The sequence below is a fragment of the Ranitomeya variabilis genome, chromosome 2 (genome assembly GCF_051348905.1).
Source record: "Ranitomeya variabilis isolate aRanVar5 chromosome 2, aRanVar5.hap1, whole genome shotgun sequence".
In the NCBI taxonomy this organism is placed as follows: Eukaryota; Metazoa; Chordata; class Amphibia; order Anura; family Dendrobatidae; genus Ranitomeya; species Ranitomeya variabilis.
This window is the reverse complement of record NC_135233.1, coordinates 196,980,150-197,007,005: the sequence shown is the minus strand read 5'-3', so window position 1 is coordinate 197,007,005 and position 26,856 is coordinate 196,980,150. Positions and strand designations below refer to the sequence as shown.

Below are 26,856 nucleotides of genomic sequence, written 5' to 3'. Positions count from 1 at the left end.
TGGATTCTGTTTTTGGGCTCCCTCTGGTGGTTACGGCTGGTACTGGGTGACTTTGGTGGGTTGCGGTTTCTGCTTTCCACCTGTCCATCAGAGGCTGGGTGTTTCCTATTTAACCTGGCTTTTCTGTCATTCCCTTGCCGGCTATCAATGTACTCAGATGTGCTCAGTTTGGTTCCTGACTACCTGCTCCCAGATCTCTCAGGATAAGCTAAGTTCTGTTTTTTAGTTGTTTGGTTTTTTGTCCAGCTTGCTAATTATGACTCTATGCTAGCTGGTAGCTCTAGTGGGCTGAGGTTCTCCCCATGTGCCATGAGTTGGCACATGGGTTCTTGTAATCTCAGGATGGTTTTTGATTAGGGTTTTTTGCTGACCGCTCAGACCCCTTTTGTATCATTCTGCTTTCTAGTTATAGCGGGCCTCATTTTGCTAAATTTATTTTCATCTCTATGTGCGTGCCTTCCTCTCATTTCACCGTCAATACATGTGGGGGGCAACTATACCTTTTGGGGTTCATTCCTCTGGAGGCAAGCTAGGTCTTTATTTCCTCTGCAGTGCTAGTTAGCTCTTAGGCTGGCGCGTGGCGTCTAGAATCAACGTAGGCACGCTCCCTGGCTATTTCTAGTTGTGTTTGTCAGGAGTAGGGCAGCGGTCAGCCCAGGTTCCATCACCCTAGAGCTCGTCCGTTATTTATGTTATTTTGCTTGTCCAGTGCGATCCCCAGCCACTGGGATCCATGACAGTATAGCCGGCCTACAAAGTGTTAATTGTTTGGGCTGAAGCAGGAGAAAAAGAAGTGTTTAAGGGAAATTTTTTTTTTTTTTTTTTTTCCCTCAGAGTTTTGCTGCCTAGCCCTTAATTGCTGTCTAGCTGCTTCTTACCTCCTCTTAACCCTTGAATGGCTCTGACCTTAGCTGTTTAACATGGATGTCCAGAGTTTGGCTTCCAGCCTGAGTAATCTTGCTGCAAAAGTTCAAAACATACAGGATTTTGTTGTTCACACTCCCATGTCTGAACCTAGAATTCCTATTCCAGAGTTTTTTTCTGGAGATAGATCTACCTTCCTGAATTTCAGGAACAATTGCAAATTGTTTCTTTCTTTGAAATCTCGCTCCTCTGGAGACCCTGCTCAGCAGGTTAAGATTGTAATATCTTTCCTGCGGGGCGACCCTCAGAATTGGGCATTTGCATTGGCACCAGGGGATCCTGCATTGCTCAGTGTGGATGCGTTTTTTCTGGCACTGGGATTGCTCTATGAGGAACCTAACCTGGAGATTCAGGCTGAAAAGGCTTTATTAGCCCTCTCTCAGGAGCATGATGAAGCGGAAGTATATTGTCAAAAATTTCAGAAATGGTCGGTGCTTACTCAGTGGAATGAGTGCGCCCTGGCTGCAAACTTCAGAGATGGTCTTTCTGAGGCCATTAAGGATATTATGGTGGGGTTCCCTGCGCCTACAGGTCTGAATGAGTCTATGACTATGGCCATTCAGATTGATCGGCGTTTACGGGAGCGCAAACCTGTGCACCAGTTGGCGGTGTCTTCTGAACAGGCACCTGAGACTATGCAATGTGATAGAATTCAGTCCAGAAGTGAACGGCAAAATTATAGGCGGAAAAATGGATTGTGTTTTTATTGTGGTGATTCAGCTCATGTTATATCAGCATGCTCTAAACGCACAAAAAAGGTTGATAAATCTTTTGCCATTAGTACTCTGCAGTCTAAGTTCATTTTGTCTGTAACTCTGATTTGTTCACTGTCATCCATTTCCGTCGATGCCTATGTGGATTCGGGCGCTGCCCTGAGTCTTATGGATTGGTCATTTGCCAAACGCTGCGGTTTTAGTCTGGAGCCTCTGGAAGTTCCTATTCCTTTGAAGGGAATTGACTCTACACCATTGGCTATGAATAAACCGCAGTACTGGACACAAGTGACCATGCGCATGACTCCCGTTCATCAGGAGGTGATTCGCTTCCTGTACTGTATAATTTACATGATGTACTAGTGCTTGGTCTGCCATGGTTACAAACTCATAATCCTGTCCTGGATTGGAAAACAATGTCTGTGTTAAGCTGGGGATGTCAGGGGGTTCATGATGATGCACCTCTGATTTCAATCGCTTCATCTACTCCTTCTGAGGTCCCTGCGTTTTTGTCTGACTATCGGGATGTTTTTGAGGAGCCTAAGCTCAATTCGCTCCCTCCTCATAGGGATTGTGACTGTGCTATAGAATTAATTCCTGGCAGTAAGTTCCCTAAGGGTCGTTTATTTAATCTGTCAGTGCCAGAGCATACTGCTATGCGGAATTATATTAAGGAGTCCTTGGAAAAGGGACATATTCGTCCATCTTCGTCCCCTCTGGGAGCAGGTTTTTTTTTCGTGGCAAAGAAAGATGGTTCCCTGAGGCCTTGTATAGATTATCGCCTTCTGAATAAGATTACAGTCAAATATCAGTATCCATTGCCATTATTGACTGATTTGTTTGCTCGCATTAAGGGGGCTAGGTGGTTCACTAAGATAGATCTTCGCGGTGCGTATAATCTTGTGCGGATAAAACAGGGTGATGAGTGGAAAACCGCATTTAATACGCCTGAGGGCCATTTTGAGTATTTGGTAATGCCTTTTGGACTTTCTAATGCTCCTTCAGTCTTTCAGTCCTTTATGCACAATATTTTCCGTGAATATCTGGATAAGTTTATGATTGTGTATTTGGATGATATTTTGGTGTTTTCTGATGACTGGGAGTCTCATGTTCTACAGGTCAGGAAGGTGTTTCAAGTCCTGCGGGCCAATTCTCTGTTTGTGAAGGGCTCAAAATGTCTCTTCGGAGTCCAGAAAATTTCTTTTTTGGGGTACATTTTTTCTCCTTCTACTATTGAGATGGATCCCGTCAAGGTTCAGGCGATTTGTGACTGGACACAACCTACATCTGTTAAGAGTCTTCAGAAGTTCTTGGGTTTTGCTAATTTTTATCGTCGGTTCATTACTAATTTTTCCAGTGTTGTTAAACCTTTGACTGATTTGACTAAAAAGGGTGCTGATGTTGCTAATTGGTCTCCTACGGCTGTGGAGGCCTTTCAGGAACTTAAGCGCCGGTTTTCTTCTGCTCCTGTGTTATGTCAACCAGATGTTTCACTTCCTTTTCAGGTTGAGGTTGATGCTTCCGAGATTGGAGCGGGGGCGGTTTTGTCACAGAGAAGTTCCAATGGCTCGGTGATGAAGCCATGTGCGTTCTTTTCTAGAAAATTCTCGCCCGCCGAGCGCAATTATGATGTGGGTAATCGGGAGCTTTTGGCCATGAAGTGGGCATTTGAGGAGTGGCGTCATTGGCTTGAGGGTGCTAGACATCGTGTGGTGGTCTTGACTGATCACAAAAATCTGATTTACCTTGAGTCTGCCAGGCGTCTGGATCCTAGACAGGCTCGTTGGTCGTTGTTTTTTTCTCGTTTCAATTTTGTGGTTTCATACCTGCCAGGTTCAAAGAATGTGAAGGCAGATGCTCTTTCCAGGAGTTTTGTGCCTGACTCTCCTGGAGACTCTGGGCCTACTGGTATCCTTAGGGATGGGGTAATATTGTCCGCCATCTCCCCAGACTTGCGACGTGCATTGCAGGAGTTTCAGGCGGATAAACCTGATCGTTGTCCACCAGAAAGACTGTTTGTTCCGGATGATTGGACCAGTAGAGTCATCTCCGAGGTCCATTCTTCTGTGTTGGCTGGTCATCCTGGAATATTTGGTACTAGAGACTTGGTGGCCAGGTCTTTTTGGTGGCCTTCCTTGTCAAGGGATGTGCGCACCTTTGTGCAGTCTTGTGAAGTGTGTGCTCGGGCTAAGCCTTGCTGTTCTCGGGCCAGTGGGTTGTTGTTATCCTTGCCTATCCCGAAGAGGCCTTGGACGCACATTTCCATGGATTTTATTTCAGATCTCCCTGTCTCACAGAAAATGTCCGTTATCTGGGTTGTGTGTGACCGCTTTTCTAAGATGGTTCATTTGGTACCCTTGCCTAAGTTGCCTTCCTCTTCTGAGTTGGTCCCTTTATTTTTTCAGAACGTGGTTCGTTTGCATGGGATTCCGGAGAATATCGTTTCTGACAGGGGATCCCAGTTTGTGTCTAGATTTTGGCGGACGTTTTGTGCTAAGATGGGCATTGATTTGTCTTTCTCGTCTGCATTCCATCCTCAGACGAATGGCCAGACGGAGCGAACTAATCAGACCTTGGAAACTTATTTAAGGTGTTTTGTTTCTGCTGATCAAGATGACTGGGTTGCCTTTTTGCCACTGGCCGAATTTGCCCTTAATAATCGGGCTAGTTCTGCTACTTTGGTCTCTCCTTTCTTTTGTAATTCGGGGTTTCATCCTCGTTTTTCCTCTGGTCAGGTGGAGCCTTCGGATTGTCCTGGAGTGGACGTGGTGGTGGACAGGCTACATCAGATTTGGAATCAGGTGGTGGACAATTTGAAGTTGTCTCAGGAGAAGACTCAGCAGTTTGCTAATCGCCGTCGCCGCGTGGGTCCCCGACTTCTTGTTGGGGACTTGGTGTGGTTGTCTTCTCGTTTTGTCCCTATGAAGGTCTCTTCTCCTAAGTTCAAGCCTCGGTTCATCGGTCCTTATAAGATCTTGGAGATTCTTAACCCTGTATCTTTTCGTTTGGATCTCCCAGCATCGTTTGCTATTCATAATGTGTTCCATCGGTCGTTATTGCGGAGGTATGAGGTGCCCGTTGTTCCTTCGGTTGAGCCTCCTGCTCCGGTGCTGGTGGAGGGAGAATTGGAGTATGTTGTTGAGAAGATCTTGGATTCTCGTGTTTCCAGACGTAAACTCCAGTATTTGGTTAAGTGGAAGGGTTATGGTCAGGAGGATAATTCCTGGGTGGTCGCCTCTGATGTTCATGCGACTGATTTGGTCCGCGCCTTCCATAGAGCTCATCCTGATCGCCCTGGGGGTTCTCGTGAGGGTTCGGTGACCCCTCCTCAAGGGGGGGGTACTGTTGTGGATTCTGTTTTTGGGCTCCCTCTGGTGGTTACGGCTGGTACTGGGTGACTTTGGTGGGTTGCGGTTTCTGCTTTCCACCTGTCCATCAGAGGCTGGGTGTTTCCTATTTAACCTGGCTTTTCTGTCATTCCCTTGCCGGCTATCAATGTACTCAGATGTGCTCAGTTTGGTTCCTGACTACCTGCTCCCAGATCTCTCAGGATAAGCTAAGTTCTGTTTTTTAGTTGTTTGGTTTTTTGTCCAGCTTGCTAATTATGACTCTATGCTAGCTGGTAGCTCTAGTGGGCTGAGGTTCTCCCCATGTGCCATGAGTAGTGTTGAGCATTCCGATACTGCAAGTATCGGGTATCGGCCGATACTTGCTGTATCGGAATTCCGATACCGAGATCCGATATTTTTGTGATATCGGGTATCGGTATCGAAACAACATTAATGTAAAAATGTGTAAAAGAGAGAATTAAAATAAAAAATATTGCTATACTCACCTCTCCGACGCAGCCTGCACCTTACCGAGGGAAGCGGCAGCGTTCTTTGTTTAAAATTCGCGCTTTTCTTTCCTTTACGTGAGTCCCGGCTTGTGATTGGTTGCGTGCCGCCCATGTGACCGGGACGCAACCAATCACAGCAAGCCGTGACGTAATTTCAGGTCCTTCAGGATTTTAAAATTACGTTCCGGCGTTGTGATTGGTTGCGTCGCAGTCACATGGGAGACGCAACCAATCACAGCAAGCCGTGACGTAATTTCAGGTCCTTAAGGATTTTAAAATTACGTCCCGGCTTTGTGATTGGTCCGCATCCCGGCAACATGGCCGCCATTAACCAATCACAAGCCGTGACGTCACGGGAGGCTGGACACGCGCACATTTTAAAATGGGCGCGTGTCCAGCCTCCCGTGACGTCCCGGCTTGTGATTGGTTGCGCCGCGGTCAACCAATCACAAGCCGGGAGGCTGGACACGCGCCCATTTTAAAATTTTAAAATGCGCGCGTGTCCAGCCTCCCGGCTTGTGATTGGTTGACCGCGGCGCAACCAATCACAAGCCAGGACGTCACGGGAGGCTGGACACGCGCCCATTTTAAAATTTTAAAATGCGCGCGTGTCCAGCCTCCCGGCTTGTGATTGGTTGACCGCGGCGCAACCAATCACAAGCCGGGACGTCACGGGAGGCTGGACACGCGCCCATTTTAAAATGGGCGCGTGTCCAGCCTCCCGTGACGTCCCGGCTTGTGATTGGTTAATGGTGGCCATGTTGCCGGGACGCGGACCAATCACAGCAAGCCGTGACGTAATTTCGTCACGGCTTGCTGTGATTGGTCCGCGTCCCGGCAACATGGCCACCCTGACCAATCACAAGCCGGGACTTCACGTAACCAAGTAAAAGCGCGAATTTTAAACAAACAACGCTGCCGGTTCCCTCGCTGAGGTCCAGGCTGCGTCGGAGGGTGAGTATAGCGATATTTTTTATTTTAATTCTTTCTTTTACACATTTATATGGATCCCAGGGCCTGAAGGAGAGTTTCCTCTCCTTCAGACCCTGGGAACCATCAGGGATACCGTCCGATACTTGAGTCCCATTGACTTGTATTGGTATCGGGTATCGGTATCGGATTGGATCCGATACTTTGCCGGTATCGGCCGATACTTTCCGATACCGATACTTTCAAGTATCGGACGGTATCGCTCAACACTAGCCATGAGTTGGCACATGGGTTCTTGTAATCTCAGGATGGTTTTTGATTAGGGTTTTTTGCTGACCGCTCAGACCCCTTTTGTATCATTCTGCTTTCTAGTTATAGCGGGCCTCATTTTGCTAAATCTATTTTCATCTCTATGTGCGTGCCTTCCTCTCATTTCACCGTCAATACATGTGGGGGGCAACTATACCTTTTGGGGTTCATTCCTCTGGAGGCAAGCTAGGTCTTTATTTCCTCTGCAGTGCTAGTTAGCTCTTAGGCTGGCGCGTGGCGTCTAGAATCAACGTAGGCACGCTCCCTGGCTATTTCTAGTTGTGTTTGTCAGGAGTAGGGCAGCAGTCAGCCCAGGTTCCATCACCCTAGAGCTCGTCCGTTATTTATGTTATTTTGCTTGTCCAGTGCGATCCCCAGCCATTGGGATCCATGACACACATACCCTTATATAGTTTGCAAACTTTCTCTCTGCTAGTTAATATCTGATTTAACATTTTCTAATGCCATTGAGTGACATGTTATACTATTACATATGCAATAATAATAAAATATAAAAAATGTTTTATTAAGAAATTTTGTGGCTTTGCCACTTATTGAGAACTAGATGGTAGCCCGATTCTAACGCATCGCGTATTCTAGAATATGTATGTAGTTTATTTATGAAGATTTTAGAATAATACATTGAATACACAGGATTCGCCCGGCCGCGACCAATTAGCGAAGCTTGGTTCAAATCCCACTCCAATTCGAGGCCGGACTGTGCCTGTCGCTGATTGTTCGCAGCCGGCCATGTGGTATATAACAGCCCACATAGTAAATAGTCACGTAGTGTATAGCACAGCCACGTAGTATATAGCGCAGCCACATAGTATATAGCACAGTCACGTAGTATACAGCACAGCCCATGGAGTATATTGCACAGCCCACATAGTATATTGCACAGCCCACACAGTATATTGCACAGCCCACACAGTACATTGCACAGCCCACACAGTACATTGCACAGCCCACACAGTACATTGCACAGCCCACGCAGTACATTGCACAGCCCACGTAGTACATTGCACAGCCCACGTAGTATATTGCACAGCCCACGCAGTACATTGCACAGCCCACCCAGTACATTGCACAGCCCACATAGTATATTGCACAGCCCACGTATTATATTGCACAGCCCACGTAGTATATTGCACAGCCCACGTAGTATATTGCACAGCCCACGTAGTATATTGCACAGCCCACAAATTATATTGCACAGCCCACATATTATATTGCACAGCCCATGTAGTACATTGCACAGCCCATGTATTATATTGCACAGCCCACGTAGTATATTGCACAGCCCACGTATTATATTGCACAGCCCACGTATTATATTGCACAGCCCATGTAGTACGTTGCACAGCCCACGTATTATATTACACAGCCCACGTATTATATTGCACAGCCCACGTAGTATATTGCATAGCCCATGTACTATATTGCACAGCCCACGTATTATATTGCACAGCCCATGTAGTATATTGCACAGCCCATGCAGTATATAGCAATGTGGGCATCATATCCCTGTTAAAAAAAAAGAATTAAAATAAAAAAATAGTTATATACTCACCTTCCGTTGGCCCCAGATCCAAGCGAGGCGTTTACCGATGCTCCTCGCGCGCTCCGGTCCCAAGAGTGCATTGCGGAGACTGCAATGCATGGAGCGGTCACCGGAGCGTCGCGAGGATCGGGAAAGGACCGTTCTGGATCCGAGGGGCCGACGGATGGTGAGTATATAATGATTTTTTATTTTTTTTATTATTTTTAACATTAGATCTTTTAACTATTGATGCACAGCCACGTAGTATACAGCACAGCCCATGGAGTATATAGCACAGCCCACGGAGTATATAACACAGCCCATGGAGTATATAGCACAGCCACGTAGTATATAGCACAGCCCACGGAGTAAATAGCACAGCCACGTAGTATATAGCACAGCCCACGGAGTATATAGCACAGCCACATAGTATATAACACAGGCCATGGAGTATATAGCACAGCCACATAGTATATAGCACAGCCCACAGAGTGTATAACAGCCCACGTAGCATATAACACAGCTCACATAGTATATAACAGCCCACGCATGCAGTATATAACACAGCCCACGTAGTGTATAACACAGGTCACACAGTGTATAACACCGGCCACGTAGTGTATAACACAGGCCACGTAGTGTATAACACAGGCCACGTAGTATATTGCACAGCCCACGTAGTATATTGCACAGCCCACGTAGTATATTGCACAGCCCACATAGTATATTGCACAGCCCACACAGTATATTGCACAGCCCACACAGTACATTGCACAGCCCACGCAGTACATTGCACAGCCCACGTAGTACATTGCACAGCCCACGTAGTATATTGCACAGCCCACGCAGTACATTGCACAGCCCACCCAGTGCATTGCACAGCCCACATAGTATATTGCACAGCCCATGTATTATATTGCACAGCCCACGTAGTATATAGCAATGTGGGCATCATATCCCTGTTAAAAAAAAAAGAATTAAAATAAAAAATAGTTATATACTCACCTTCCGTTGGCCCCAGATCCAAGCGAGGCGTTTACCGATGCTCCTCGCGCGCTCCGGTCCCAAGAGTGCATTGCGGAGACTGCAATGCATGGAGCGGTCACCGGAGCGTCGCGAGGATCGGGAAAGGACCGTTCTGGATCCGAGGGGCCGACGGATGGTGAGTATATAATGATTTTTTATTTTTTTTATTATTTTTAACATTAGATCTTTTAACTATTGATGCCGCATAGGCAGCATCAATAGTCAAAAGTTGATCACACAGGGTTAATAGCAGCTGTAACGGAGTGCATTACACCGCGGCATAATGAGGTCCGTTAGCGCTGCCATTAACCCTGTGTGAACGCTGACTGGAGGGGAGTATGGAGCGGGCACTGACTGCAGGGAGGAAGGAGTGGCCATTTGCCGCCGGAATGTGCCCGTCGCTGATTGGTCGTGGCCGTTTTGCCGCGACAAATCAGCGACTTGGATTTCAATGACAGACAGAGGCCGCGACCAATGAATATCCGTGACAGACAGACAGAGAGACAGAAGGACAGACGGAAGTGACCCTTAGACAATTATATAGTAGATATCATATTTCAATAAGCATGAGATGTATGATTCCTCCTGTAGGTCTATTTATTTTATAACTTATAATTATTACCCTTTGGGATGTTTATTATTGAGGATATGTATTGCATGAGTATACACTTATAAGAGGATTACTCTTTTTCAATTGCCTGCTCATCATCCCTTTTGTATGTCTCTTTTTTTGTATGGTTTTAATTGTTTTTATATGTGTAATGGCCCTTCTGGCATTTCTGTCTAACTTAAGCCTTCTTATTTATGAGACGTGCTGTGTGTGCACTATTATTTGCGCTCTTCTTTTCTTTGGTCTCTGCACGAGACCCATATATTGCTCCAGACAGAATAATGAGTCCCATATATTGCTCCATACAGAATAATGAGCCCCATATATTGTTCCATACAGTATAACGAGCCCCATATAATGCTCCATACAGAATAATGAGCCCCATATATTGCTCCATACAGTATAAAGAGCCCCATATATTGCTCCATACAGAATAATGAGCCCCATACATTGCTCCATACAGTATTATGGGCACCACATAGTGCTCCATACAGAATAAAGAGCCCCATATATTGTGCCTTACGTATAACGAGACCCATATATTGCTACATACAGAATAATGTGCCCCATATATTGTTCCATACAGAATAATGAGCCCCATATATTGCTCCATACAGAATAATGAGTCCCATATATTGTTCTATACAGTATAACAAGCCCCATATATTGCTACATACAGAATAATGAGCCCCATACATTGCTCCATACAGAATAATGAGTCCCATATATTGCTCCATACAGTATTATGGGCACCACATAGTGCTCCATACAAATATGCGAAATGTGTGAATACAAGCACATGCTGGTGGAGCAACTATTGATGGCTTTCCCACCAGACAGCGAGAGCTCAGTGGAACAACAAGGCAGAGTCGAAGGAGGTAGTTGACAACACAGCTGGGGCACCTTCAGCACTGTGTAAGACAGGGTTACCATGGTCGAAATGTGTCAAAACTCTATGAGCAGCACAACATTCGGCACCACTATCTGACATGGTCCGTATTGGAAGGAGGCAGAGTTACAACAACATGGTGGAAAAGTACCTGTCCACACATCTCCACTTACTAACTGATAGGTCTGGGTCTGCTTCTAGGTCTCCACATTGGACACACGGCCTGGGCTCACCATTCATGCCTTGGAAGGAGGTGCTGGCCTGTCCACATCCAACGTGGGGAAGCTAACATTCCTTAGAATGAACCAATCGTAGATCCCACAGGACTTGTCCATACCTTTGGATGACTAGACAACTATACCAGCCGCACCCAGCCAGACTTCAACTCTATTTGCCATTTGTTTAATTTGAGGGCCTCTGCCCCAAATATAAAAAAAACTGTATTGGCCACCTCCTCCTCCACCTTTACCAGCATGTCCACCTCCTTTACCCCTCCTCCAGTTGGAACTCCAGACCCTGGTTGTAGCTTTTCAGTTTATTTTCTTTTAGTTCTATGTTCTTTTAATTCAGTTCCCTAAATAAAATAAAAAAAACAAAAAAAAACAAGCAAACCGTATTTGATTACTCCACCCTAGCCTCTTCCACCTTCACTTTCACCATCACATCCACCATTCCTCCACTTGGACCACTAGAATGCTATTTTAAGTTTTGTGAATTCTAGGTTGTTTTAAGTCAGATACAGATAAAAAAAAAAAAAAAAAAAACACTGGAAAAAAAAGAACAGTGTTGGATAACTCCTCCCTTGTCTCTTCCATCTATACTGCCACATCTACCTATTCCTCTGCTTGGAACTATGCCTCCTGGCTCTAGATTGCTAGTTTTAGTTTTGCTATTTATGGCTTGTTTTAAGTCAGTTCCATGAAAAAATAAAAACAAAAAAAATGAAAAAACACTGAAAAAAAGTGTTAGATTCTTCCTCCCTTGCCTCTTCATCTATGCCACCATGTCCACCTACAACCTCCACCTCCTTGACCTGTTCCTACTGGTTCAAAATTCTTATTTTTTATTTCTGCTCTGCTTAGTGTAGGGATAGGACACAGCTGTAGTGAGGGACAGTATTAGGTTTTGTGTGTGCACAGTTTACAAAAACACTCTCTGTGTACTCTGCACCCATGTCTGTGATGGTACTGTAGGTATTGAAAAAAAATTGTAATGTGCAGCCGCGTTGGTGGGAGTCATGTGCATTAAAAAAAAGTTCTACTCTTATTCACCCAAGTTTCTGATAGTACTGTGCGTGAAAACACATTTGTCTACTTTTATGCACCCATGTCTGTGATAGTACAGTGCAAAAAGCCTCTGTGTATACTCTGCAACCCACACTTGTGGGAGTAATGTGCCTTTAAGCCTCTGTGTGTACTCTACAACCCCGCTTGCGGGAGTAATGTGCCTTTAAGCCTCTGTGTGTACTCTACAACCCCACTTGTGGGAGTAATGTGCCTTTAAGCCTCTGTGTGTACTCTACAACCCTGCTTCTCGGAGTACTGTGCCTTTAAGCCTCTGTGTGTACTCTACATCCCTGCTTGTGCGAGTAATGTGCCTTTAAGCCTCTGTGTGTACTCTACAACCCCACTTGTGGGAGTAATGTGCCTTTAAGCCTCTGTGTGTACTCTACAACCCTGCTTGTGGGAGTACTGTGCCTTTAAGCCTCTGTGTGTACTCTACAACCCTGCTTGTGGGAGTACTGTGCCTTTAAGCCTCTGTGTGTACTCTACAACCCTGCTTGTGGGAGTACTGTGCCTTTAAGCCTCTGTGTGTACTCTACAACCCCACTTGTGGGAGTAATGTGCCTTTAAGCCTCTATGTGTACTCTACAACCCCACTTGTGGGAGTAATGTGCCTTTAAGCCTCTGTGTGGACTCTACAACCCTGCTTGTGGGAGTACTGTGCCTTTAAGCCTCTGTGTGTACTCTACAACCCCGCTTATGGGAGTACTGTGCCTTTAAGCCTCTGTGTGTACTCTACATCCCCGCTTGTGGGAGTAATGTGCCTTTAAGCCTCTGTGTTTACTCTACAACCCCACTTGTGGGAGTAATGTGCCTTTAAGCCTCTGTGTCTACTCTACAACCCCACTTGTGGGAGTAATGTGCCTTTAAGCCTCTGTGTGGACTCTACAACCCTGCTTGTGGGAGTACTGTGCCTTTAAGCCTCTGTGTGTACTCTACAACCCTGCTTATGGGAGTACTGTGCCTTTAAGCCTCTGTGTGTACTCTACATCCCTGCTTGTGGGAGTAATGTGCCTTTAAGCCTCTGTGTTTACTCTACAACCCCACTTGTGGGAGTAATGTGCCTTTAAGCCTCTGTCTGTACTCTACATCCCTGCTTGTGGGAGTACTGTGCCTTTAAGCCTCTGTGTGTACTCTACAACCCTGCTTGTGGGAGTAATGTGCCTTTAAGCCTCTGTGTGTACTCTACAACCCCACTTGTGGGAGTAATGTGTCTTTAAGCCTCTGTGTGTACTCTACAACCCCACTTGTGGGAGTAATGTGCCTTTAAGCCTCTGTGTGTACTCTACAACCCCACTTGTGGGAGTACTGTGCCTTTAAGCGTCTGTGTGTACTCTACAACCCCACTTGTGGGAGTACTGTGCCTTTAAGCCTCTGTGTGTACTCTACAACCCCGCTTGTGGGAGTACTGTGCCTTTAAGCCTCTGTGTGTACTCTACAACCCCACTTGTGGGAGTACTGTGCCTTTAAGCCTCTGTGTGTACTCTACAACCCCACTTGTGGAACTACTGTGCCTTTAAGCCTCTGTGTGTACTCTACAACCCCACTTGTGGAAGTAATGTGCCTTTAAGCCTCTGTGTGTACTCTACAACCCCACTTGTGGGAGTACTGTGCCTTTAAGCCTCTGTGTGGACTCTACAACCCCGCTTGTGGGAGTACTGTGCCTTTAAGCCTCTGTGTGTACTCTGCTACCTCACCTGTGGGAGTGCTGTTACCAAAAGCCTCTGTGTACTTTGCATCCATGTCTATACAAGTAGTGTGCTCAAAAAGTTATTCTACTCTGCAGCCATCTTTTTGGGAATAGTGTGTCTAAAAAACTTCTCTACAGACATCTGTTTTTCCATTTGTGGTCCGTAAAAATTATTTTATTGTACCACTGTGTCAATGCATATAGTGTTTCAAAATAATAGTTTTACTCTACAACTGTCTTTTTGTGAGTGGTGTGTAAATTCCAGTATACGGCCATCTCTTTCTCATTTGTGGGTTAAAATTGCAATACACCCGCGGCTGTTAACTAGTTAAATGACGCTGTCAGTCTCTGACAGCAGCATTTAACTTGCACAGGGACCTGTTTTTAAATCTGATGTGTATATAGATGAATGATACTCAATCCATATGCTGTCCGAGAAAAAGAGTTAGGGTATGTTTCCACGTTCAGGAAACGCTGCTTGTTTGACGCTGCGCAGCGCAGCAGCGTCAAACAAGCAGCGTCCAGATGTTCCTGCATAGTGGAGGGGATTTGATGAAATCCTGTCTCCACTATGCGTGGAAACCCGCACGCGGCGGCCCTGCGACTCCGGACATGCTGCGCGTCTTTTCAGATCGCAGCATGCCCGTACACCTTGCGGGGACGCAGCGTCCCTGCAAGGCATATCACAGGGCCCTATGGGACAGAGCGATCATCCCGGATGTGAAGAGTTAACACATCCGGCATGATCGCGTCCCAGAAAGGGGGCGGGGCTTAGCGCCGAGCGGCTTCGCCGCTGCGGCGATACCGTCTGCCGTACGGAACGTGGAAACACAGCCTTAGGCTGGGATCACACACAGCGAGATACGGCCGAGTCTCGCAGGTTAACCACTTTCTGTCAGCTGACGGATTGTACGTCAGCTGGCAGAACACCCGCTTTGAGGTGGGCTCCGGCGGTGAGCCCACCTTAAAGCCGCGACATGTCAGATGTTTTGTACAGCTGACATGTGCGCGCAATGAGCACGAGCGGAATCGCGATCCGCCCGCGCCCATTAACTAGTTAAATGCCGCTGTCAAGTGCTGACATTTAACTAGCGCTCCCGGCCGCGCGGCCGGAGGTGCTCGCATCGCTGACCTCCGTCACATGATCGGGGGTCACCGGTGCATTGCCATAACAACCAGAGGTCTCCTTGAGACCTCTATGGTTGTTGATGGCCGATTGCTTTGAGCGCCACCCTGTGGTTGGCGTTCAAAGCACACCTGCATTTCTGCTACATAGAGGTGATCCGTGCTTCACCTCTATGTAGCAGAGGAGATCGTGTAGTGCATGCTTCTAGCCTCCTATGGAGGCTATTGAAGCATGCCAAAATTAAAAAAAAAAAGTGTTTCAAAATATAAAAAAAATAAAAAAATATATAAAAGTTCAAATCACCCCCCTTTCGCCCCAATCAAAATAAAACAATTAAAAAAAAAATCAAACCTACACATATTTGGTATCGCCGAGTTCAGAATCGCCCGATCTATCAATAAAAAAAAGCATTAACCTGATCGCTAAACAGCGTAGCGAGAAAAAAAATCAAAACGCTAAAATTACTTTTTTTGGAGCCCTGAACAGACCCCAGATCATGAAAAATGGAGACGCTACTGGTATCGGAAAATGGCGCAATTTTTTTTTTTTTTTTAAGCAAACTTTGGAATTTTTTTACCACTTAGATAAAAGAGAACCTAGACATTTTTGGTGTCTATGAACTCGTAATGACCTGGAGAATCATAATGGCAGGTTAGTTTTAGCATTTAGTGAACCTAGCAAAAAAGCCAAAGAAAAAACAAGTGTGAGATTGCACTTTTTTGCAATTTCATCGCATTTGGAATTTTTTTCCCTGTTTTCTGTTACACGGCATGGTAAAACCAATGGTATTGTTCAAAAGTACATCTCGTTCCGCAAAAAAAAAAAGCCCTCACTTGGCCATATTGACGGAAAAATAAAAAAGTTATGGCTCTGGGAAGGAGGGGAGCAAAAAACGAAAACACGGAAAAAGCTCCGGGGGTGAAGGGGTTAAAACCAAGCTCTGGCACCGGCACTCCAGAGCGGAGCGTGCGGCCGCATAGCAATACATGGAGCAGCACGCTCCGCTCCGGAGTGGCGGTGCCAGAGCTTGGTTTTAACCTGCGAGACTCAACCGTATCTCGCTGTAGTGTGACTCCGGCCTTACAGCACTAGGACGTGTCACACAGATGTGTGAATGTAGCCTAAGATTGAGCACTGTGTAAGGCTTATGTAGAAATCCGTGCAAATTGGTCTGATCTCGGATGCATGAACTGGCCGTGGATCTACTGACCGGAGCATGATGGCTGTGATGCTCGGATGGGGAGAGCCACGGCCGTTCTGTGCAGTGTGGTCCAAGATCAGACTGACCTGCACGGACGTCTGCATGAGCCCTAAGCTACAGTAGAGAAGAAACAAGCAGCTACACTCTGCTTGTTTCCTCCTCAGTCCTCATCTGTCCCCAGCAGCCGAAAACGAACAGGCTTCTATTTGAAGGCATAAGCATCAGGCTGCACATTTACAATAGCTCAAGTTTAGCCACGGTCACACGGTCAGTATTTGGCCAGTATTTTACATCAGTATTTGTAGCCAAAACCAGGAGTGGAACAATCAGAGGAAAAGTATAATAGAAACTTTTCACAACTTCTGTATTTATCACCCGCTCCTGGTTTTCTCTTATAAATACTGATGTAAAATACTGACCAAATACTGCTAGTGTGAATGTGGCCTTTACGCCACGATCAGGTTAAACAGAAGCATGCATCAGCTGTTGAACACTCGCTTTGGTCTCAGCCTTGCTTTTCACCTACATACTGTACCATGTTTCTTAAAATATGCTAATGTATGTATTACAGAATTATCAAAATGATTGTCTTGCTAATAATCCTACAAATTATTGCTAATAATCAGGAAAATAATTTTTTTTTCAGGTCCTCCGGTCACTGTGGGGATGAGTATACACATATCCAGCATTGACCAAATATCTGAGGTCAATATGGTGAGTAACAAAGCCATTTACTGATTAATGCAAAGTTACATCGGTAGTTTGTTGTTTCATCACCTTTTATTGTTATATACTGTTACATACTGTTTGGATGAAAATGAAATGTTGGTAAGTCTGCAAAGGTTCCGGCTATGTGCACATATTGCGGATCTGCATCTGTTTTCCATGCGTTGTACAGTACCATGTAAACGTATGGAAAACAAAATCCGCAGTGCACATGTTGCGGAAAAAAACACACGGAAACGTAGTGTTGTTTATTCCGCAGCATGTCAATTCTTTATGCGGATTCCGCAGCGGCGTAAAACCGCAGGTGGAATCCACACAAAAACTGAGGTAAATCCGTGGGTAATCCGCAGTGCGGTTTACCTGCGGATTTTGTAAAAACAGTGCGGAAAAATCCACACACCAATCCGCAACATGTGCACATAGCCTCAAAAGTAAAAAAAAAAACACCTTTAGGCCTCTTTCACAGGTCAGTGTCTCCAGTACATGTGGTGACAGTTTTCACATGTACAGGAGACACTGACACACGTAGACCCATTCAAGTGAATGGGTCTGTGCACATGTCAGTGTGTTTCCACGAACCTTGTGTCTTTTTTCAAAATACACTGACATGTCTGTTCTTTAACAGCAGCACGGGCTGCAAAACATCCCACACACATGCACACGAATGACACACTGGGATGTCATCCATGTGACACATCCAGGCGCCTGAGAAGCAGTGGTACAGTTAGCGCTGTTCCCCAGTGTCGGGTGCTGAAGACAGCTCTCATCATTCTCCCCTGCTCTGCTGGAGATCAGCATGAGCAGGGAACAATGGTGAGGGTTATATTCAGCTGATAACAGCAACAGCAGGCAGCTGATTGGACTACTACTCCCATCAGCCTACGCCTGCTGCCGCTAATACCAGTGAGAGCAGGAGTGGCTGATGGGAGTATTTATAAGCCGCCACCTGTACTATAAATAATTAAAAAATCCAGTGTGAGTTCCTCTGTATTTTTGATAGCCAGCCAGGTAAAACTCACAGCTGCGGGCTGCAACCCTCATCTGTTAGCTTCAGCAAGGCTGGTTATCAAGAATAGAGGCATCCCCACGCTGTTTTTTTAAATTATTTAAATAAATAAGAATCATAAGCAATTATATGTTTCTCAGTTAAAATCTGGTTTCCAAAAGAGAAACATGGACTTGGGGCTCATTCAGACATCAGTTTTTGTCATATGGGTTCTATTTGAGTTTTTTACAGAAAGAACTTGTATGGGAAGTCTATGGGGCTGTTCATACATTGTAAACTGAGTGGTCTGCATAAAAGCAATGTAGACATGTTCAAGTTTGATCTGAGTCTCGGATCAAACTCGCCATTGCAAGTTTATGGGCTGGGAACAATTCAGACAGCACTCGCATGCCATCCATGCTGTGTGTTTTTCACAGACTGTTTTGATAATAAAGGATTGATTATTTTTCCTTCATCTGAGAAAAAGTGATAAAACTCTGCTCAAACTCTGATGGTAGAGGCTGACACTCTCGTAAAAAAAACACTAAAAAATACAGTGTTTCTTAGCAAAATGGAAAAATCATTGACATCTGAATGAGGCTTAAAGTTGTAGCACTTTTGTAATTTGCTTTATTTTGTAATAATTTCTGGAGGTGCAGTCTCAGGGAGATCTATGTCCGGCCCATAGATCTTAACAGCTCATTTACATATTAAGAAAAAAAACAGATTTCTCTGGAATAAGACATCGAATTACAGATATCAAGGTGTCATGTTATTCAGCTTCTTTTGACCAACATGACCATGTAGATGGCTCAAGAGGGATGATCACTGACAGATTCCCCTTAAGTCTCATGAAATACCTGAAGGGATAGTGCAGCGCCCCCACTGCCGCAGGGCCGAGGGGTACCCGGTACCGGGCCTCTGAGTCTCTGCTCTGGGATTGTCACGGTGGCTAGGCCCGGTCCGTGACCCTGCTGAGGGGCGCCCAAATAATAGGGTGTGGATGGTGGTGGTAGTGCGGTGCAGTAAATAACGAGGACACCAGGTTTCAGTCTCTTTACCTCTTTACTGAAGGCTTCAGGGTCCTCAATCCGGAATACGGTTAACCGGGCTGCGCAAGCCTGGCCGGTCCGATGGCACATCCAGAGCTCCCTTTGCAGGTGGAAATCTGTGCCTACCTTCTAGCGCTTGTGTGTTGTAGTCCTTCCCTGCTAAGCACCACGGGATAGTCCTCACAACTGTTGTGTCTGTTTCTCGTGTTCCCTCACAACTCGATTCTGATGTTCTTCCACGTCCCCCCAGATCTTATGGTTAGGACGCACCCGTATGACGGGGAGGCTCGGAGCTCTTCCGGGACTCTAGCGTCGCCCCACTCCTGTTGTTACCCCCCTGTGTCTTCCTAGGTCAATTGGGTGAGACAGCCCGCCTATAACTGACTGTCCTGCCGTAGGTTTGAAGTTTGGCCTGGAGCTCTATACTTCCTTGGCGTTCCGGCCACCGGTTATGCGCCTCAATAGGATGTTGCCTCGTCTTACAGCACGACTCCTACTGGTATTCTCCTTGTTGCGTTGATCTCGTTTCTCACTCAGCACAATATACCTCGCTTCTTGTCCTTTCTTGGGGTACCGCCGCTATAACGTGCAGGCACGGTCCCGTAACGTTCTCTCTCGTTACTAGGCCTCTGTCAGGATCCCACCCCTGACAGGGACCCCTCCGAATCTTCCCCTACAACACCCTCTGCCACAAGGTGTTGCCTGGTTCCAACCCAGTCAGCTTTCTCTTCTAACTTCCTGCCTAACCCCCAGTTTTACCAGATTGTGAGGAGTGGCCTAATGCATAGTGCCCTTAGCTCCCCCTGAAGGCCAGACTGTGAAATGTATTGGTGTCTGTGATACCTGGTCAGATGAACTCCTTCAGTGCCATCAGACGTACCATAGCCCCCCTTAGCGGCGGAGCAACAGTACTGCAACGACCAGGACTCTGGGGCGCTGCAATAGCAAACATCCTAAAAACTTTATATAGTCTTTCTGAAACATATGGGACTCAACGCTACTATAGAAATGGATTAGTAGCTAAAAACATGTTTTTGAAAATGTCTTGAAAATTGGGGAAGAATTGCTGCTATAGAATAATCTTTTCCAAATCCTAAAAATATAAAATGACCTTGAAAAAAATCATGTCAAAGTAAAGTAGACGTATAGAAAAAGGTCATTATTACTATTTCACATGGTATGACCGTGTGTTTTAGACCACGTTCACACGTTCATTATTTTAGATCATTATTTATAAGGCAAAATCGAGAGTGGGTGATAAATACAGAAGTGGTGACGTGTTTCTGTTAGGCTGCCGTCACACGGTCAGTATTTTACATCAGTATTTGTAAGCCAAAACCAGGAGTGGGTGATAAATACAGAAGTGGTGCATATGTTTCTGTTATACTTTTCCTCTAATTGTTCCACTCCCAGGTTTGGCTTACAAATACTGATGTCAAAGGCCGGCCTCACACTGGGCGTAAGACAATACGCCACGTATTATACGTCCGTACTACGGCCGTAATATGGAGAAATGTTCCCAAAATATTGATCCGTAGTCAGGGTGTGTCAGCGTATTTTGCGCATGGCATCCTCCGTATGTAATCCGTATGGCATCCGTACTGCGAGATTTTCGTGCAGGCTTGCAAAACCGACATCTAATGGATTTATGTGCTCAAATGTTCGGGAAAACATATATACAGTATATATATATATATATATATATATGTCATTGAGACACATATATATATATTCTGTATTTAGATTTAATTCAGCGCGATATGTGTTAAAAGCCGGTAATTCAATTGCCGGCTTCTCATTTCTCCTGCACAAACCCGACAGGATATGAGACATGGCTTACATACAGTAAACCATCTCATATCCCCTTTTTTTTTTTATATTCCACACTACTAATGTTAGTAGTGTGTATGTGCAAAATTTCAGCGCTGTAGCTGCTGAAATAAAGGGTTAAATGGCGGAAAAAATTGGCGTGGGCTCCCGCGCAATTTTCTCCGCCAGAATGGTAAAGCCAGTGACTGAGGGCAGATATTAATAGCCAGGAGAGGGTCCATGGTTATTGGCCCCCCCCCCGTGACTAAAAACATCTGCCCCCAGCCACCCCAGAAAAGGCACATCTGGAAGATGCGCCTATTCTGGCACTTGGCCACTCTCTTCCCACTCCCTGTAGCGGTGGGATATGGGGTAATGAAGGGTTAATGCCACCTTGCTATTGGAAGGTGACATTAAGCCAGATTAATAATGGAGAGGCGTCAATTATGACACCTATCCATTATTAATCCAATTGTTGGAAAGGGTTAAAAAACACACACACACATGATTTAAAAGTATTTTAATGAAATAAACACAGCGGTTGTTGTAATAATTTATTGTTCTCTCAATCCATCAGGAACACCCTCGCTTGGAAAAATAATAAACGCACAAGATACATACCTTCTGGTGAACCGTCTCGTCCCACGAAGTAATCCATCTGAAGGGGTTAACTAATATTACAGGCAGGAGCCCTGCTAAATGCAGCTGTGCTCCGTGCTTGTAATTCCCCAGCGAATGAATGAAATGTAGGTCATTGACCTACATTTCCTTCAGTCGCGGTGATGCGCCCCCTGGTGGATGTCCTCATATGACCTGGAGCGTGGGAAAAAGTTCCCAGGCTGCAGTTCATGAGAACATCCACCAGAGGGCGCCTCACCGCGACTGAAGGAAATGTAGGTCAATGACCTACATTTCATTCATTCGCTGGGGAATTACAAGCACGGAGCACAGCTGCATTTAGCAGGGCTCCTGCCTGTAATATTAGTTAACCCCTTCAGATGGATTACTTCGTGGGACGAGACGGTTCACCAGAAGGTATGTATCTTGTGCGTTTATTATTTTTCCAAGCGAGGGTGTTCCTGATGGATTGAGAGAACAATAAATTATTACAACAACCGCTGTGTTTATTTCATTAAAATACTTTTAAATCATGTGTGTGTGTGTTTTTTAACCCTTTCCAACAATTGGATTAATAATGGATAGGTGTCATAATTGACGCCTCTCCATTATTAATCTGGCTTAATGTCACCTTCCAATAGCAAGGTGGCATTAACCCTTCATTACCCCATATCCCACCGCTACAGGGAGTGGGAAGAGAGTGGCCAAGTGCCAGAATAGGCGCATCTTCCAGATGTGCCTTTTCTGGGGTGGCTGGGGGCAGATGTTTTTAACCACGGGGGGGCCAATAACCATGGACCCTCTCCTGGCTATTAATATCTGCCCTCAGTCACTGGCTTTACCATTCTGGCGGAGAAAATTGCGCGGGAGCCCACGCCAATTTTTTCCGCCATTTAACCCTTAATTTCAGCAGCTACAGCGCTGAAATTTTGCACATACACACTACTAACATTAGTAGTGTGGAATATGCAAAAAAAAAGGGGATATGAGATGGTTTACTGTATGTAAACCATGTCTCATATCCTGTCAGGTTTGTGCAGGAGAAATGAAAAGCCGGCAATTGAATTACCGACTTTTCACTAACACCGCTGCGTATTTCTCGCAAGTCACACTGCAGGTCCGTGTGGAATCCGTATTTTTCTCGCCCCCATAGACTTTCATTGGCGATTTTTTTGCGCAATACGGTGACAAACGCAGCATGCTGCGATTTTGTACGGCCGTAGAAAGCCGTATAATACTGAACCGTAATATACGGCTAATAGGAGCAGCCCCATTGAGAATAATTGTGCCGTTTATTTTGCGAGTTTTACGGACGTAGTTTATGCGCTCATACGTCCGTAAAACTCGCTAGTGTGAGGCCGGCCAAATACTGACCAAATACTGAATGTGTGAACGTGGCCTTCAGTTCAGATCGCCAAAACTGTCTGCAGCAAATTGGGATTTAAATTAGCGGGAAAAAAAATTGCCTCCTAATATCTGGGCTGACGGATAGCGGGCCTTTTGACTACTTTACCTGTAAATGATACCTAGAACAACCCTAAGATACTAGAAGTCAGACGTAGCTTATATGCTGCTGAGGAATGCTGGTGACACAAAGCAGGGGGACCCTGTGGAGGTAAGGACATTAGGCAATATATATATTCATTCATTCATTCATTCATTCATTCACTCTGCCTAAGGACTCTTTCTCACAACCATTTTTGGGGGTCCATGTGCTATCTGTTACTTGTACAAATGGATCACAGACCCTTTACAATCAAGTTCGATTTTTTCTTGTGGACTGATTGTTTGGCCTCATTCAGGCATCAGTTTTTGGATGTAGGAGAAACACAGATCGAGTTTCATCAGAGTTTCATCAACTTTTTTCACTAAGGAGGAAAAAAAAATTTCCTCCACCTTCTCGTAACTGTCAGTAAAAAACATACAGCACTGGGCGTCATTCGAGCTCTGTCAGATTTTTTCATGGACCCATAGACTTGCGTTGCTGATTTTGATCCGACACTCGGAATAATATAGAACATGTCTCTGCGATTTTTCATGGGCCTCTCATAGTTACCGAACATAGTTGGAAAAGAGACTCAGGTCCATCAAGTTCTCCCTTTCTCCAAATTATACATTTTTTTGTCACTAAATTATCTATAACCCGCAATATTATGTGTACTGAGGAAATCATCCAACCCTTGTATAAAAGCTGTTATAGTGTCGGCCATTACTACCTCTTGTAGTCGGCATTCCACAATCTCACTGCCCTAACTGTAAAGACTCCTTTCTTATTTAGCTGCTGGAATCGCCTTTCGTCCACCCACAGCGAGTGCCCCCTGGTCCTTAGTATGGTCTTAGAAAGTAATAAGTCCTGTGCCGTCCTCTGTACTGACCACACAAATATTTATACATGTAAATGAGATCTCCTCTGAGGCGTCTGTTTTCTAAGCTAAACAAACCCAACCTCTCATCATGAGAGTCCTCCATCCCATATAATATAGGAGAGGCCTCCATCCCGTGTAATATATGAGAGGCCACCATCCTGTGTAATATAAGAGAGGCTCCATCCCATGTAATATAGGAGAGGCCTCCATCCCGTGTAATATATGAGAGGCCTCCATCCCGTGTAATATAAGAGAGGCCTCCATCCCGTGTAATATATGAGAGGCCTCCATCCCGTGTAATATATGAGAGGCCACCATCCTGTGTAATATAGGAGAGGCCTCCATCCGTGTAATATAAGACAGGCCTCCATCTCGTGTAATATATGAGAGGCCTTCATCCCATATAATATAGGAGAGGCCTCCATCCCGTCTAATATATAAGAGGCCTTCATCCCATATAATATAGGAGAGGCCTCCATCCCATGTAATATATGAGAGGCCTCCATCCTGTGTAATATAGGATAGGCCTCCATCCCATGTAATATATGAGAAGCCTCCATCCCGTGTAATATAGGAGAGGCCTCCATCCCGTGTAATATAGGAGAGGCCTCCGTCCTGTGTAATATATGAGAAGCCTCCATCCCGTGTAATATAAGAGAGGCCTCCATGAAGGCCGTGTGAGCGGGCCAAGAAGGCTCTGTGAATGGGGCAGAGGGCCATGTGCACGGGGAAGGGGGCCGTGTGTACGAGGCAAGAAGGCCTTGTGAACAGTGCCAGAAGGTTGTGTGAACGGGACCAGAAGGCTGTGTTTTAGGAGTTGAGTTCCCACCACTGCACAGGGGGAATCTCGAACCAGGTCTGCTGCGGTCTCTCATTCTGCATCAGCCGCAATGGAGCCTGCTCAGCAGAGACGTCGGTCCCAGCGTCTCGCTCAGTCTGATTCTGTGCAAAGGGTTACTGCTGTCTTTCCAGGCTCTGCCATTGTAGCCTGTACTGATCAGCGGCGAGCAGATGTCTCTGGGACTAAGTCCTGCTTTTCCCCTTCTGAGCATGCCCAAAGGAAGACCTCTCAGTGGAGGTCTGGGGTCACATGCTCAGGTACTGCAGTAGCTCCTATTGGTCCTCTAGGAAGGTCCTGAAGTTGCTCAGTTATTGTAGCAGTTCTCATTGGTCCTCTAGGAAGGTCCTGAACTTGCTGCAGCTATAAAAGGTTTGCATGGCCGCACGGCGGCCATGCGCTAGTATACACTTGTTTTTTGTGTGGGTGTTGTGAGTGAAAGTCGCTCTTTAATCATCCCCTCCCTTGTGTTTGAATGCTCGTGTAAGGAGGATGATTGTAATCTAGCGCCCGACTTGTAACCAACACTGGTACACAAACAGCGTCCTTTACTGTGACCGCCAGTGCGGCGCCGTGCGCTATCACCGCGCTTTCCAAACCCAAGTCTGGGTGGTAAGTGGCGTCCACCAGTGCGGCACCGCATGCACTCTCGTGCTACTTTATTATTTCTGTTACGTGCGGTACTGAGGCCCTGTGACGCAACAGGGTTCGCTTCTTTCACACAGGGTGAAGCTAACCCATGTGTGTATCCTCATTGTACCGCCATATAGTCCGTCATTGCTTAGCAGCAGGTTCCATCTCTGCACGGTGGACCCCGGGCTGCGAATGCACCTTATTCCTTTTCTCTAATTTTTTGGTGCGTTACGCTAGCCCTAACACTGTGTGAATGGGGCAAGAAGGCCATGTGAACAAGTGTGAGTGAGGCAAAAGAAGGCTATGTGAACGAGGCAAGAAGGCCGTGTGAATGAGGCAAGAAGGCCGTGTGAAGGGGCAAAAAGGCCGTGTGAACAGGGCAAGAAGGCTGTGTGAATGAGGCAAGAAGGCCGTGTGAACGGGGCAAGAAGGCCGTGTGAATGAGGCAAGAAGGCCGTGTGAAGGGGCAAAAAGGCCGTGTGAACAGGGCAAGAAGGCTGTGTGAATGAGGCAAGAAGGCCGTGTGAACGGGGCAAGAAGGCCGTGTGAACAGGGCAAGAAGGCCGTGTGAATGAGGCAAGAAGGCCGCGTGAACGGGGCAAGAAGGCCGGCCGTGTAAACAGGGCAAGAAGGCCGTGTGAATGAGGCAAGAAGGCCGGCCGTGTAAACAGGGCAAGAAGGCTGTGTGAATGAGGCAAGAAGGCCGTGTGAACAGGGCAAGAAGGCTGTGTGAATGAGGCAAGAAGGCTGTGTGAATGAGGCAAGAAAGCTGTGTAAACAGGGCAAGAAGGCGGTGTAAACAGGGCAAGAAGGCCATGTGAACGGGGCAAGAAGGCCGGTCGTGTGAACGGGGCAAGAAGGCCGTGTGAGCGAGGCAAGAAGGCCGTGTGAATGAGGCAAGAAGGCTGTGTGAACAGGGCAAGAAGGCCGTGTAAACAGGGCAAGAAGGCCGTGTGAACTGGGCAAGAAGGCAGTGTGAACGGGGAAGAAGGCCGTGTATACGAGGCAAGAAGGCCGTAAACCTGTGTTCCTGCAATTAAATCTGAAGAGTTTCTGACACACTGTATTTCCATTGTGTCAAAAGCGCAGTCTTACAATTCCAGCAAAGTAGATTTATAGAAATCTCCTTCCCGCTGAGCTACTTTTTTTTGTAAACTGAGCTGCGGTCCATGTTTCAAATTTGCAACACATCAGTTTCCTGTGCAGATTTTCCCATAGACTTGCACGAAATGCAGAAAATCCACAGGTAAAATCTCATGTGATCCGTACATGACTGTATTTCTGGGGTTTTTTAAATGCCAAATACCAGGAAGTATCAAAAATAAAGCAGATTTATTTTAGAACATGACACCAAGAATCAACAAAAAACGCCGTGTAGAAAGCATGATAAAAACGCATGTAAATAAATGCAATGAATTAAAAGCAATTATGCTAATTTACATAATAGATGCAGAAATTCTGCCCAAAGATCATCGTGGTATCAGAGCCTCGTGGGTCAGAGAAGCTAAGAATTGCTGTTCTTTATACAAGAAAAACAAATGCAACATTATGGCAAAAAACTGACTCACGGACCAAAAATGAATCCAGCACATCGAAAAAATGAAAGCAAACCGTCTGCTTTTCTCATGTGGGAAAGAAAGACACCTAATTTGTGAAAGCAGCGTAAATCAGCGGATAGCCCGGATGTTTGCTATTAATTGCTGCTCAAGGACATGTGCAAAACTCTGTTCTCATGGCACAAACCTTG

The 26,856-nt window shown here is 45.8% G+C and overlaps 1 protein-coding gene across 1 annotated transcript in view; it reads left to right on the top strand.

Annotated features, from left to right (window-relative positions):
- LOC143804877 (gamma-aminobutyric acid receptor subunit beta-4-like) overlaps positions 1-26,856 on the top strand; it is a 344,582-nt gene that overhangs the window by 139,596 nt on the left and 178,130 nt on the right. Inside the window, exon 3 of the mRNA XM_077283412.1 lies at positions 16,729-16,796. Within this exon, the coding sequence (XP_077139527.1) occupies positions 16,729-16,796 (68 nt within the window). The remainder of the gene's footprint in view (positions 1-16,728; positions 16,797-26,856) is intronic.